The sequence below is a fragment of the Pezoporus wallicus genome, unplaced genomic scaffold (assembly GCF_028554395.1).
Source record: "Pezoporus wallicus isolate ANWC-B61680 ecotype Strahan unplaced genomic scaffold, APGP_CSIRO_Pwel_v1 contig_3573, whole genome shotgun sequence".
Taxonomy (NCBI): Eukaryota; Metazoa; Chordata; class Aves; order Psittaciformes; family Psittacidae; genus Pezoporus; species Pezoporus wallicus.
In genome coordinates, this window is record NW_026642425.1 from 276,837 (window position 1) to 293,056 (window position 16,220).

The 16,220-nt window shown below is 38.0% G+C and overlaps 1 protein-coding gene across 6 annotated transcripts in view; it reads right to left on the bottom strand.

The window, feature by feature from the left end:
* Positions 1-16,220, bottom strand: part of CHD1 (chromodomain helicase DNA binding protein 1) — a 59,577-nt gene that overhangs the window by 34,250 nt on the left and 9,107 nt on the right. For all 6 annotated transcript variants that reach the window (XM_057430401.1, XM_057430404.1, XM_057430405.1 and 3 more), the window contains exons 3-5: positions 3,031-3,232; positions 1,960-2,064; positions 596-663 (exon numbers count right to left, since the gene is read on the bottom strand). In XM_057430401.1, coding sequence (XP_057286384.1) covers positions 596-663; positions 1,960-2,064; positions 3,031-3,232 — 375 coding nt within the window. The remainder of the gene's footprint in view (positions 1-595; positions 664-1,959; positions 2,065-3,030; positions 3,233-16,220) is intronic.

Here is a 16,220-nt window from a genome sequence, read left to right on the forward strand (position 1 = left end):
TCTACACATCATGCATAAAAAACGCATGTCACTGCCTCTCACTGCCGCAACAACAATATATAATCCTTTTCACATCCTTTTTGATCTACCATTTAGAATGAAGCTTATTTTCAGTTAAAATTCTTTGCTAGTCAATGAAGTTTATTACTATCAGGACTACAATAATTTCTACATGTCCGAGGAAAAAATAAGAAAACCAACCACCTAAAAAAAACAGGCCAAAAGAATTTGCCATTAACTAAGATTCTAACTTAAATTTGTTGTGAGACAACCTATTTAAGCAGTTTCACATTTCTACAAGAATTTTTAGAGAGGGCCTTCAGCTCAAAACCAAATTGCAACAATATTTTTAAAATAACAGCATTGATGAATGTTTCTGAAGAACACTGCACTTGTTCGCTCAAAAGTACCATACAGATGTACCTTTTAGAGTTTATTTTAAATATTCCAAAAGATTTATCAAAATTGGAAATGCAAGATCAAGAAGAATTAGAAAGGGAACTTAAGCATTTCAGTTGTGGAAAAATGAAGAATGAATTATGAGCATATGTCACTATGACAAAAAAAGAAAAAATTACTTATAAAAATATCTTACTCTTTATGTTTTCTCTTCTTGGTTTCACTGGAAGAGTCATCTGCAGAATCCTCACTACTTGATGAGTCCTGCAGGTGAAGCAAAAGTAACCACACCAATTTGTCGTTACAAAATGAATGAAGTATTTCTAACATCATTAAACAACAAATCAGGTCCCATTTTCACATTGGAGGCATTATTATTCAGGTTTTACCCTCGTCATTCCCCACAGTGTAGCTGTTAATGCAGAATGAGATAAAGACTGCTACTGGTTTTGTATTTATCCATATATGAATACATTGTGCCAGCACAGCTCTAGGGAAATCAAAAAAGAAACCCTGTTTTAAAAAATAATCGTTATTGTCAGGTAATTGTCATACACAAAAAAATCATGGTTTAAATTGCCCCAACTTAATCAAGATGATGGCTCTATCAAAACCCTAATAAAAATCTACCCTCTCTCTACCAGACAGCTTTCTCACCTTCCATATTCTTTCACATTTAAACACCAGTTTAAGAACTAGGAATGTTTATTCTTTCTCTGTGCTCAAAGAAAAAACAAGAACCCTCTTAATATCAGATTTTCCTAAAACCAATCTCACTGGGATTCAGTTTAATTTAGATTAAGTTATATCCTGAAAAACATCTGTCTGAAAGAGAATACTGAATTACTGTTTTAACAATAGGTGATTAAGTTCTGTGTTTAAGTTTTAATGATAAGCTGCTAAACCAGAAAAAACCAGAAAACCAATCAAATTAGTGTGACTACATCGCAGAGTTTTTGTAATACAGGAGAAAAAGACTGCTTCATAAGTAAATTTCACTTCATAATCACTAGTGTCCTTAAAAGATGTTCGTCCTGCAGAGTCAACGTTTCTTTAGCCTATGATTTAGGTTTTAAAATACCTAGAATATGCGAGTCACTCTTAAAATACAATTCTTTTGTAGTAACTTATTACAAAATTTGTCAAAACATTTTTTTTTTTATTCCATAAACTGCAGCATTTACCTTTATACAGAATTAAATTGAAAAAAAATTCTAGCATTTTTAACTGCCTTTACAAAACTCAAGAAGCCAAAAATAAAATGCGGGTCTGCGTGCTTGAAAATTTTCACCATGTATTACAGAGTACTTACATCTAAAAATACTCCATAATTAAGGCTTCTATAATTTTGGCATAATTAACTTGAAAACAAGTAACTAGAGATATTTATACTTTTCTTTATAAAATCATCAGTTATTTGAATGTTACTTTTATAGGCTAAACCCAGACTTTTACACAGGTAAGAGAATATAACTTGGCTTTATTTAATTTTATTCTAACTTATGGGACAATGAGATATTACTTTTAATATATTTTAAAAATCTAAATTATGTTATTCACCTCTTCTGAACCACTGTCTGATGAGGCTGCCTTTTGTTGTTGCTGCTGCGTCTTGAGTACTGCTGACCTTTGCACCGCAAGTATACTTGGACTAGACTTCCAAAACTGCACAGGAATGGAGATGCAAGAGTCTGTTAAAACATTCTGAAAGTCTCTGGTTTCCACATTTTTACTTTGAGTAGCATTGCTATTAAGACCAATCTTAATTTTATCAATCAAAAAATTTCACTCCACGCCCTAATAATAGGTTAAATTAATAAGATTTCTGCAGAACAGGTAGTTATATAGTAATTGCCAGGACAACCTCTACAGCAGTTTAACAGTGCAGTTTAACAATAGTTAGAGAAATTGTAGAAAGTAAAAAATCTATGAAGTAGATTTTTAAACTGACCCAGATAAATCCTTTTAGGTCACTTACCTGTTAAGTTTCTTTTTCACACAGTAATTCTAAAGTACATGAACAGAAATATTAACAGACAACCCTTAATGGTCTTCAGTTCTTGTGGTAACTAATACATGATTACCCTTCATAAATATGGTCTACCAGCCAATAAAGTCCATGTAAGAGAAGAATGCAAGTAGTTTTGGCCCACCATATTTAAGACATTTCTAAACACCACTCTTTCCTGCATTTAGCTAACTTATTGATAAAGCCAACTGTATGTAAGCTTGGAATTTTTATAAAAATCATTTATTGATACAAGGAAACTAAGCATTAGAGAAACAATGTAAAAAATAGAATTTCAGAAATAACACATGTGCCTTTGTGTTCCATAAGTTCCAGCAAATTATTGTGTGCTTCTGTGTGATGAAATTTAAGGTAACCATTTAACTCAAAATACTCAGAAATAATTTTAAAAGTGTCAGCCCAAGTACTTATCCATAAGAAACTGTTTAAGACAGTTAAGCACATGCATTCAGTAATCCAACCAAATTAAAATCTATTTAAAAACACTATGTTATCTCTTTTAATTTTTTTTAAATAACACCTGCCCTTGAAACTAATAAGACAGATTTTTAAGGGTCACCTCACCTCCCCTTGAAAAGAGTTCATTTATGTGTTTTGCTTACCTCAGATCCGTCAACTTTTGGTGGTTTAGCTTGAATTTGTTTCTTCTCTCTAGATGTGTCAGACTCTGATTCTGACTCAGTGCCTGACTCTGAACCAGAGTCAGAGTCGCTACTACCCGACTGGCTGCTGCTTCCATCACTACTGCTTGAGCTTGAACCAGATCCAGAACCTGATGCTGACCCGGAATCGTCATCCGATCGGCTACAATGAGAAGTTAGAAGGGTATTACATATTTGCCAAGGCAACAGGATTAAAAGAAAAAAAGTCACCTTTGCTTCACATATAAATCAACTGTTAAGTTAGACCAGACAAATGGGTAGCACAGAAATGGATGCAGTCAATTTAATAAGTTGAGATTAATAAAATTAAAAATAAACAAAGATGAGAATTCAGAGTGCAATCATACTCTTTGTGAAGCGTAACAAAAGGCAAGATAAAGCAAGAACATTCAAATTAATATGGAGGAGTCAAGCATGGGAAATAAAAATAGTGGAAATGTTTCTTACTTTCCATCCCCATCCTCTCCAAAATTCTTGCTTAGCTCCATCAAACCCCATATATACCTACACACCTCTTGGCAGTTAAGTCTATTCCACAAAGATCTGTCCAATTAAAATATAAGATTTTTTACAATCTTTATAGATAAGTAGTGATCATTTAAAAAAATAAAATTTAGAAGCACATTATCTCTAAAAAAAAAAACCAAACCCAAAACCACAAAACTATGCAGACCGTTTTCCTGTTAAATTAATGGCAGCCAAATCCCCCATATAGACAACTCTGAATTTGTCACCAATAGTAAGACTTGTGCTGAGGCACATTCCTTGGCATATACTTGAGTTGCCAGATTATTCTACCTATATATTCATTTTACACCTCATGTAACATACAAAGAAAGCACAATAATTAAAGATAAATATGACCATTCAAAAAAATTGGGAAACAAGTAGAGTTAAAGTAGTAGAGTTCTACAACAAGTAGCCAAATTAAAATTTTAATAAAATTACTCATGAGGTTAATACTACCATATTTCAAAGATACCATGAGAAAAAAACACTGGAATCACACCACCACAGAGCAAAATAATTGCAGGTTGACACCTGGACTGCAAACACAAGACAAAGTAAACATGAAGCAGAATTGAAAAGGGTAAAACCAAAAGCTGGTATTAAAACCTAGTGAGTACAATTCACCTGGCTGACAGTCAGCTGGAGGTATTTCAGGGGTATAGGGAGGACAGATTGATCATCCTCTGCCCTAGAATATACTTAATCCATTTTAAAACCACAAAACAATGTAAAATCATGCCTCTTTCTGCTTTTGCCAACACCAACAACACTATGCAAGTAAAGAAAATAGATGAAGCTATTCACAAACTTCTGCAGACTGCACCTCAATCAGCCATCTGCAACTGTCAGCTTTGAAAGAAAGAGAAATAGACCATGGTGAAGCTTCCTGGTTCTGAAGCAGGAGATACAGAGATACACCCTACTGCTGGGTTTCTTTGCATCTGCAGAGAGGAAAACTGGGACACAAGGCTGCTCCCAAACATCCTGTTTGCACAGCAAAGTACCGTACATGAACGTCAGGGGGACTGTGGAAGTCAGCACTAACTATAAACGAAGAGAAATTGAAGAAAATTCAACATGGAGAAACCTTGAGACACAAGTAAATACTAGCTAGACAAGTCCTAGTGACAACGAGCCACCAAAATTGTGATCCTACATAATTCTGGAGGAAGGGAATCAAATACTTCCATGCAGGATAAGGCTTGCTCGAACAGCACAATAATAATGTGGATTACCAAATCTAAAAGAAAGGCAAAACATTAAGCCATAACAATGGTAATTAAGTTAGTTTTCCATATAGCAGTAAAACATTTCATATGCATCAATATAGTTCCACTCATAGGTTCAATCCCACACAGAGCCAGAGGCAACCAAAACAAAGTACCTATTTTCTAAAGTAGTTGACACTGAAATAAACTACGTTGGTCAAAAAAACTGGCAACATTATGATAAACATGTAAACCAGCTACAGGAGAGAATGGTGGAGAGACCAAAGTGGGGGTAGAGAGTTGAAATTCTGGTTTATTTATGTAAATAAGCAAAAATCACATCAGTTAAAATTTCCCATCAACTGTGAATCTGAGTGGTTTGAAATCTTTTTCTTTATGAAGAGACCAGCTAGCTGCAGGTAAAGGAGAAGGGGAGATCAAAAAAAACAAAATTACAAGAAACAAGAAGAAAGAACAAATAACAATGTTCACAACTGATTTAGAGCTGCCCTAATGCTACCATATATGAAGGACAATGCAGGATCACTACTGTAGAGTAATAACTAATTGGTACATAGAGAAAAAAAAAACAAACCCCATACCTAAATTTAAAGGACATTATATCAATAATGTCCTAATAAAATTTCTTATCCCACGGTGTTAAGTCAGCACAAGGAAATGAGAAAATACAAACTGAGCAGCAGCAAGTAATTTTAAAACTAGGGAATGACTTGCTAAAATAAAAATCAAATCTTAGGATGCTATGGCAGTGATTAAAAAAAGTTTGAAAGTAACTAGTAAAAAGCACTACAGCAGCTGAAGCACACAAGACTATGTTGTGCAGAGTTTACTTTAATAAGCCAAAGTAATACAAATGTTTGAAGCTACACTAGTGTTTCCGCAAACATGCATCACATACTGCCAGAGGTCTTAATGCAACTACAGTGCACAGAAAAAATAGGCAAGATTAACAGATGTATCTTCATTTGCACTGAACTGTGAAGAACTTTTCTCCTAACTGGCCACAGGACAAGCAACTGATAGGCTCTAAGGACTACCAGCCTGTATTTATTTCACTGTGTCCTTCCATACAATGTTTCAGCCTGAGCTTCCCAGCTTCTGCAGGATGTTGACTTGGAGGCATAACCTCCGCAAAGACGGCGCTATCACCTCAAAATCTAAAGCTCTTGTTTGCAAAGAAGGTAGGAAGTGGGGTAATACATGAGTAAGTTCTGCATAAACATATGCAATAAAGAAAACACTGCAGACTGCTGAGACTGTACCAAGCACGATTCCGTGACATGCAATACCTGTAAATCCCCAAAAGCTACAATGCTCCATATAAAGGACTTTCCTCTGGGAAATTTAAAATATATAAACCAAAAGTAACTGATGGGGAACCAAAACACACCATATAGTAAAAGATACAGGTTAAATGCTCCGCTTTCAGCATGAAAAATACTTTCAAAATTAGAGAGAATAGTTATTTTTCTGTTTATCACTTAAGTCATTGCAGTCAAAGATCCAAAAGAGAACAAATTTATGCCAAGATGAAAATATCAAAAACTTCAGGTGCTTTGATTTTCCCACACTTAAAAAGTTTGTTCGGTCTAGCATTTCTAATGATAATTCTTCTTTCACAATGTGTAACAAAAATCATCATTTCAAACTATGATACTGGTATTTTAATTTTTTTTTAAAGAAAAACTTACTACTAGAAAATTCCAAGTGATTTCATGCTAACACAGGAACACAGGTGTCATCATGAGAAGGATGAAGAACAAGGAACTTAGTTCAGCCATTCCCTCTATCAAAGCCACTGCCCCTGCTCTCACAGAAATGTTTTCTTAACCCGGGGGGCAGGAGGAGAATTCACTCCCCAGCCAAACTACCTGGGAATGCCAGCAGTTAAAAGAAAACTTTTCTGTTTCAACACTACCAAAAAAAATAACAAACACCAAAAAACCCACCAAAAAAGCCCAACACAAAACCAACCCCCAAAGCCTTTCCCCCCCAAAAAACAATCCAAACCTCTACTGCGTAACAGGACTAGTTACATATTCAAACAGAATTTGAATGGAAATTTTCAGCCTAAGAGCTATTTCTTAATTATCTCCAAAGGTAAGTATCTACAAGGCAGACAGAAAGAGAGACTTGATGACCAACTGGGTTTTTTCTTGGTTTTATTCATCTCTTATGGGAAACAGTTTTAGACCAGCATCAGACTAGACTACAAATTTACCAGACTACCAGAGAAATTCTAATATAAAGGAGCACCTTATTTGTTTTGGTTTTTTTTTTAATAATACTTGTAAGAAAGCAGGAGCAATAAAGTAAAAACATAGACCTATCTAACTTTTCCTAGAAATCAAGAAAGTCAACAAAATACGGAAAGACTTGCCTGGGACAAACAAGGAAGAGTTATGTAAAGGGAAGAAAAAAGAACTACCTTTTCTTCTCACAGCAGATGGAAAAGTAAAATGTTTCTGTGGCATTTTTAAGCAATGTCTCTTAAGCAGAGACCATAATGAAACAACAGGGTAAGGAAAATGAAGTCTTACTGAAAAACTAGCAGTAGTTTTCAGTTTCAACTTCTATCCAGCATTGATACTAGCCATTTGCTACACCATATCAATTCAACCCAGAGACCAACCTTTCCTAGCACTTTGCCTCTGCAGATGTAATATCACTAGGTCATTATCTGTACTTGGATTTATTTTTGTTTCACATGTAGTGTTTAGACAAAATATAACAATGAGTCATTGCTTTGTATTATCACATGAGCAGGTCTCAGTCACTCTGCCTCACTACTTACACTGAGAAATGTATCTATGAAAGCCAGCCTCCCTGGTGAGAAACACAATCCCTACTTCTTTTAACTGTGAGGATTACCAGGATTTAGCTACAGCCTTCACCATTACCTAAGGAGGCAGTCTCCTAGTTGCAGTATTTGCTCCAAGGTGTTCATGAAGGAGAAATAGCTCCCTCCTCTGCCAGCTGAAGCTAACTGTAATATTATTACCATAAGCTAAAAATAAAGTGACAGAGCTGATACTTCTACTCCTATACAAGCTCTTTGTAAACCACACTGCAAAGTAAGAAACAATGACAATCTGGAATCATAGAATCAACTAGGTTGGAAAAGACCTTTAAAATCATCAAGTCCAACCATTCCCCCAGCACTGCCAAGTCCACCACTAAACCATGTCACTAAGGGTCTCTACATGGTTTTTGAATGCTTCCAGGGATGGTGACTTCCAGGATGGTGACTTCCAGGATGGTGACTCCCAGGTGCCCTGGGCAGCCTGTTCCAATGCCTGTCTACCATTTCAGTGAAGAAATTTTTCCTAATCTCCAGTCTAAACTTCCCCTGGTGCAGCTTGAGGCCATCACTTCTCGTCCTATCACTTACTGCTTGGGAGAAGAGACCAGCCACCTTCATCCTCCTTTCAGACAGCTGTAGAGAGCAGTAAGATCTCCCAAGGCCTTCTCTTCTCCAGACTAAAACCCCCAGTTACCTCAGCTGTTCCTCATCACACTTGCGCTCCATTGCCCTTCACCAGCTCCGTTGCCTTTCTCTGGACCTGCTCCAGCACCTCAATGTCTTTCTTGTAGTGAGGTGCCCAGAACTGAACACAGGATTTGAGATACACCCTCACCAGTGCCCAGTACAGGGAGATCATCACTGCCCTGGCCCTGCTGGTCACACTGGTGCTGATACAGGCCAGAATGTCACTGGCCTTTTTGGCTGCCGTGGCACAAGCTGCTCATGGTCAGCTCTGTCACTCAAGCACTCCCAGGGCCTTTTCTGATGAGCAGCTTTCCAGCTACTCTTTCCCAAGCCTGAAGCATTGCATGGGGTTATTGTGGCCCAAATGCAAGACCGCCACGTTGCCTCATTGCACCTCATACCATTTGCCACAGCCCATCAATTAGCCTGTCCAGATGCATCTGCAGAGCCTTCCTATCCTCCAGGAGATCAACACTCCCAGCCAACTTCGCGTCACCTGCAAATTTACTGAAGGTGCACGACTGCCTCATCCAGATCACTAATGAAGACATTGAACAACACTGGCCCTAAAACCAAACCCTGAGGGACACCACTAGTAATTTTTCTTTTCTTTTTTTTTTTTTTAATGTTAAAATACTAATTTAACTGTAAGGTGCCATTTATTTATACTGCTACAGATCCTTGCAATGCTGCAGTTTATTTGTACAGTAATAAAAATTTTCAGTTTTGTTTTCCAAAATGAAAAAGCTTGTGCCATTCTGAAACACCAGTACAACTGGAATGTTCAATGTAACTGCATCTGACAAGAAGCTGGAACAAAAAAAAAAAAAAAAATCAGAATTATCAAGACTATGTGAAATATGTATCTACATCCACTATTGTTAGTAATTAACCTTGCCCTGAATGCATATTCTCATCTTGTCCATGCTTTATAATGTAGGCATCAGTAGAGTAGTAATTATAATTTATAAACTATAAACTGACTATATGTACTAACAATTTTAAAAATTAATTACACATACATTGCAGGTGTGTGCTCAAGTATTTTTTATTGATAGGAGTGGGCAAACAAAAATTCTGGATAAAAAAACCCTAATGTAATGGAGAGAAGCCTTCCTTTTTCTCAAACCCGTACATATTAAGCAAGCCTTGTCTATTACAAACAAACATAAATCTGTAATCGTCATGGGATTTACTATGACCTTTTTTCACATGAGCATTAATTCAGATTAAATCCTACTGTGCTAGATGCCAACCCTAAGAGTAAAGACAGAATTATTTGCATAAAGGTACATATATTTACATACACACACATTCAAAAATAAAATTCACATCTATCATCTCCCTCAGTAAAGGGGGAACTCAGGAACAAACAAGTGAAGTTTCCCTTTAATTGCTCCTACCTTTGCTCTGAGTTTCTAGTAGTTTTCACACAAGTCAAACAACGGTACAAGCAGTAGTATGAGGTACCACACTTTGAAAACACTCTCGGTTCTCACTAATACATTCACCTGCTGATGAAGGTTCTCCAAGAATAATTCTTTTCTTTTTTTGACATCGTTACTGCTGCTCTCTACAATCCCCTCCCTATGGTGTCATTCACAGAGGGTATAGATTCAGCTTTTTAAAACAGCTGTTTTCATAAACATTCTCAAGGCCAATGGGTAAGTGGAACAAACAAGGAGTGAACAGTCGGTATTTTTCATGACTGCTGTCCTAAAACCGAAGCATGAAACAGTGAAATCAATACAGAATTCAGGGAAAAAAACAGCAAACAAACCCTAAATATATTCATATTAAGGATTTTTTGTAGTTTGCAATTTTACTACACACACATTCCATACTTGCAAGTCATTTTCCAAGTACGTAAACTGGTAGGTGGTTTATGTAATGCCTTTTCCCCTTTCCCACAGCATGGCGTTGCTGACATTACTAAGAAAAAGGTCAACAGCATGCAGAATTCCCATTACACTGCAGTGCCTACCAGCATCAGATGAAATCTAAAAAGCTTATTTGCAGAGTGTTATCTTATGTTGACCAGCAAGGGTTCATAATTTGAGTACCTTTTCTTGCAATGAATAAGGCACGTTAGTGCAAAATAGCACTGCTGACCTCCACAGAATTAATCACCTGAACTGGCACTACTAATTACCAAGATACTGGTATCACATCTCTAGGGGTAGGATGCAAGGAACATTAAATATTTCCTCAAATAAGGATTAGAACACTGTCACAACTCCCTGTCACCTACTGTCTAATGCTCTTACATAAATATCTCTGGAAGACAACAGAGAATTCTGGTCCCCTGCTCTTCAGAGTTCCCCTTAAAGTAAAGGAGAGGCAAAGTGTTATTTCTTGCCACTTTCTCCTCCTGTACAGGCCAGGGTCATTGCCTTTGCTTCAGATGCATCTCCTTTTTGCTAAACTGTTTCCAGTAAAAGTGGACACCATACCCACTATGCTACGGACACCTGAGACAGAGTAAAAGCGATGGTTTTGAGTACAACTTGACTAGCCTTTTATCTCTGCATCTGTATCCTCTTTTCTCCTTCCTCCCAAAATAGCCTGATTAAAAATGGCAAGGAAAATATCTACTATTCTCAGGTAGCTAGCATTAATCAGGACCTTCCTACCCTTTCCAAACACAGTCAAAATAGTGTCTCTGCAAGACAATCCAGAGCTGGAGCTCTTCTTCATTCAACTCTTCTGGTAAGAAAGTCACACATATCTTAAATATATTCAGAGAAACCATCAGCATGTAAGACTTCATTCTCAGTTAACCTCCACCTATGTTTTTCAAATTTACCCTATTCCACCATGTCACCATTCACCATGTCGTTTGCTCTGCTCTTGTAGTGCTGACCTCTTCTAACCAACTCTTATTTTGTGGTCTAATTTTTTTCCTACCTTCTTCACTGACAAACGGACCTCCAAGAAAGCAAATGCCAACAGAAGCTATAAACACTATCAACACTAGAATAGGATGTGTAAGTGGAAACAACAGGGCAAACCAAGTTAAGGTACAGAATAGAAGCGTTATTAATATATGTATACAAAAATACAATATTTGGTAACATTAACTGCTGAAGACCATTTGTGCTCTTTTAAGCACTTAATTACTGAAAATGGAATGCCTGTTTTTCTAAGTCATTTTTCTATGAATGGGTAGCATGAGCCTCTAACTCATCTGGCTCCAAGTGAATTACATATATTTACAACTAAAAGAAAAACCAACCAACAAAAAAAAAAATAAGCCCCTCAAAACTCAAACAAATAACAATCAAAAAAACCCCACAACAAGAACCCCAACACCAATCACAAACAAACAACACCCACAAAAACCAGTAAAATGAAAATGGCGTTACATGTTTAGAGATATTCCTTACATTAAGGAATGTTTAATTTAGGCTTAAGAAACCTTACATTACATTCAGTATAGTCTTAAATAAAATTAAAAAAAAAAAACAAAACAACAAACCAAGCAAAAAAACAAACGAAACCAACAAACAAAAACAAACAAAAAACCCAAACAAAACCCAAACAAACAAAACCACAAAAAAACACCAAAACCATAAGAAAACCGAAAAACACCTTCTAGGATACATTGTCAAGAAACCACTCTCAGCCCAAGCCCTTGAGTCAAGTAGTTACGTTTGTACAGCAATGTGTCAAATCTGATTTGGTATGGAAATTTGAAGAAAGGGTAATATAACCCTCTTTTCAAGAAGAGGAAAATGGATGACCCAGGGAACTACAGACCAGTCAGTCTCACCTCTGTGCCTGGCAAAATCTTGGAGCAGATTCTCCTGGAAGGCATGCTAAGGCACATGAAAATCAACAAGGTGCTTGGTGACAGCCAGCATGGCTTCACTAAGGGGAAATCCTGCCTGACCAATTTGGTGGCCTTCTATGATGGGGCTACAGAACTGATGGACAGGGATAGAGCAGTTGACGTCATCTACCTGGACTTGTGCAGTGTTCCACACTGTCCCGCATGACATCCTTGTCTCTGAATTGGAAAGACATCAGTTTGATAGGTGGACCACTCGGTGGATAAAGAACTGGCTGGATGGCCCCACGCAAAGAGTTGTGGTCAATGGCTCAGTGTCCAGCTGGAGACCATCCATTAGGGTGCTATAATTACCAAATAAAATAGTGCAAATGTTTTCCTAGTGTAAACTGCTCAAAATTTACAGAACTATACCAATTTCATAGTTAACAAAAGTCACACTGTCACTGGATTGACATTGTCAGTCTCCATAGGAGAGGTGCTCTATCCCCCGATCATCTTGATGGCCCTCCCCTGGAATCGCTTAACAAGGTCCAGGTCCCTCTTGTGATGGGGGCTCCAGAGCAGGATGCAGTACTCCAGGTGAGGTCTCACCAGTAAATCTCTTCTGTCCACCATAGGATATCTCATCAACAATAATCCATCTCTATTCCTGTATCCGAGCAAATTTTGCTTTATTGCTAGACTTGTCTCACACAAAAATCACACAAAAGCTCACACAAAATGAGCTGTGCAATCTCAAACATTTCACAATCACTGTTTATCTTCCTACTTCCATAAACACTACTCTGGATTTTTTTCATAGCAACAGACTGTACCAAAGCAAGATGTATGCACATACTTCTCTTCATATCTTGAGACACTGTCTCCCTTATTAGTCTTAACATGTATCTCATTTTCAGAGGAATAAAATTTAATAATATACAGAATAAGTAAACAGTTTTCTCCCTTTGAATATGTATGCATGTGCTTCCTTGATGTTAGCATATATTGTAAATGCTTTATCAAACTTCTTGGTATACCATATGAAATTAAAATAAACTGAAGGTAGCACTCATCCCTATTCTACAAAACCATGACACTCAATATTGTGAAAATATTTTCCTGTCTGGTATATATAGCCAAAGTCGAAGTCAAAAGTGAAAAGCACTATTGGACTTAAATTTTCTGGACCATCACCAAAAGAAGGCCTACAAGAAAACTGGAGAGGGATTTTTTACATGGCATATATGGGTAGAAAAAGAGATAATGACTTTAACCTGAAAAAGGGTAAATTTAGATTACATATTTAGTTGTTTACTGTGATGTTGGTGAGGCACTAGCACAGGCTGCCCAGAGAAGCTGTGGCTGCCGGTCCCTGGCAGTGTTCAAGGCCAGGCTGGACAGGGCTTTGAGCAACCTGGTCTAGTGGAAGTTGTCCCTGCCTATTGCAGGGGATTGAAACTGGTTGAGCTTTAAGGTCCCTTCCAACACAAACTATTCCAAGATTCTGTGATTCAATGACTTTGTTAGGGCCATCAAAAGGAATGACGGCCCTAAGAAGAGATTATTGCTAAATCTATATGCATAACCCGTATCTTTGTGCATTCATGGCCCTCCATGGGACAAAAATCAGTTTTGAATTGTGTCTCCTGAGCTCTGACTGGAAGGACTACCCATTTCTAGTGCAAATAATACAAACTCTCTTTGAGGCTCAAGAGTTACACTATTACCTGAATGTGTATCCAGCCATTTTCAGCCACCAAAAAAAAACCCTTACTCTCTGAATTTGGGAGTATCAGCTTTCAAGCAGCCTGAGTAGCTCAAGTGAAGGTACGGTATGAAATCTTTTGGAGATACTAGAGTTTTGGTTACTGTGAAAGTGACCCAGTATCTTAGTGGTTTGAGCACACAAGGCAACATTTTGGTAGATGGAATGGACTGCAAGTGTGGCCTCTGTGAGGAGTGGTCAGGGCTGCCCCTTGCCAGACACAGCTGGTTCCAGCTCCAATGGACCCACCTCAGCGCACAACTGAGCCCATCAGCCAAGATGGCCCTGCCTCTAGGAAAAAATATTTAAGAAATGGTAAAAATGCTACACAACATCAATTGAGAGAGAGAGGAGTGAGAAATATATGAAACAGCTCTGCAGAGAGCAGGGTCAATGGAAGAGGGGAGGAGGTGCCCCAAGCACTGGCACAGAAGTTCCCCTGCACTGTGTGGAGGAGGGCTCAGAGAACTGTTATTCCTTTACAGCCCACAAATAGTCCATGCTGGAGCAGGTTTATCCTGGAGGAATATGGCCCATGGTCAACCCACATCATTGCTATCTGCGACGGCCTATATGCAGTGGGGAGGACCCAACTGGAGCAGGGTAAGAGTGTGAGAAGAAAGGAGTGGCAGAGAGGAAATGTTATAGACTGATCGCAGCTCAAATTCCTCACACCCCTGCACCACTCATGGGGAGAACGTAGAAGTGTTGAGAATAAAGTGAAGCTGAACATGTGAAAAAGCAGAAGGGCAAAGGAAAGCTGGTTTAAATATTTTGTCTTTGTTTCTTACCATCTAATTCTAATTGCCAATAAACTAAATTAATTTTTCCCAAGTCCAGAGTGTAGCAAAACCAAACAAGAAAGAAAATGTTAAAATATTCACTACAATTTCTCCTTAGCTACATCACCTTCTAAGCAAGTCTATAAGGCTTTCTAATTTGCCTCTACAGTTCATACCCGTCTTGAAATCACAGAACTTTATCTTTTCTGCTCCTGCTCTCACATACTGCTTGGCATTTTCTAGCACATGATGTAAACCCACTCGTCCTGTTTCCTTGTCTCCTGTGCCTGGACAGTGGAGTCTTAAATGATAGCCTGATAGCAAAGATCTTTCTCATACCTTTCTGGGTGTTTTAAGGCTGACTTATCTATTCTACCTCAGTTAACAGATTCCTGGCTCTAAGTCTTTCTTCCTGCTAAGGTGAGTTCTCAACTCTATAGTCATTACCTTGTATAATTACTTTGGTAGAAGAATTGAAACTTGGAATTGATAACTTTATGAAGAATTTCTATCGCAGCTTCTAGATAAGACCCTAAGACAGAGATTTACATTTCAGTATGTTAATGAACCTCTCAGACAAGGCCTCAAAACTTTGAGAAGTCCCATTGCCCTTTCTTACTTACTCACTAAATGAACTATGCAATTAGTGTCTTGAGAAAATAGATGCAGTCAGAGGCACTGTTACTTCTTTGGTGTCTTGCTGTAAAGTCCATGCAGACTTTTTTCTTCTGCTGCTATTTTATAATTCTAATTCTCATTTATTGTATTAGTACTTTTAGTCTTTATTTTCTTATTATAATCTGGGATAATACTGCCTCAGGAATATTCTGAGGATTAAATTCTTAATGACAGTATAAATACTTTGAAGGAATTAATGGATTTTGCATTTGTTGTGAATCTTCTCAGCTTCAAAATCATTGTTTTTTACCAATCCTGATGAAATCCGTATGTGGGTCCTGAAGGAGCTGGCAAATTAAGTTGCTAAGCCACTGTCCATCACATTTGAGAAATCATGGCAGTCAGGTGAAGTTCCCGATGACTGGAAAAAGGGAAATATAACCCCCGTTTTCAAGAAGGGGAAAATGGATGACCCCGGGAATTACAGACCAGTCAGTCTCACCTCTGTGCCTGGCAAAATCTTGGAGCAGATTCTCCTGGAAGGCATGCTAAGGCACATGAAAAGCAACAAGGTGCTTGGTGACAGCCAGCATGGCTTCACTAAAGGCAAATCCTGCCTGACCAACTTGGTGGCCTTCTATGGTGGGGTTACGGAACTGATGGACAGGGGTAGAGCAGTTGACGTCACCTACTTGGACTTGTGCAAAGCGTTCAACGCTCTCCCGCATGACATCCTTGTCTCTAAATTGGAAAGACATCAATTTGATGGATGGACCACTCGGTGGATAAAGAACTGGCTGGATGGCCCCACGCAAAGAGTTGTGGTCAATGGCTCAATGTCCGGCTGGAGACCAGTAATGAGTGGTGTCCCTCAGGGATCGGTGTTGGGACAGGTCTTGCTCAACATCTTTGTCAGTGACATGGACAGTGGGATTGAGTGCGCCCTCAGCAAGTTTCCTGA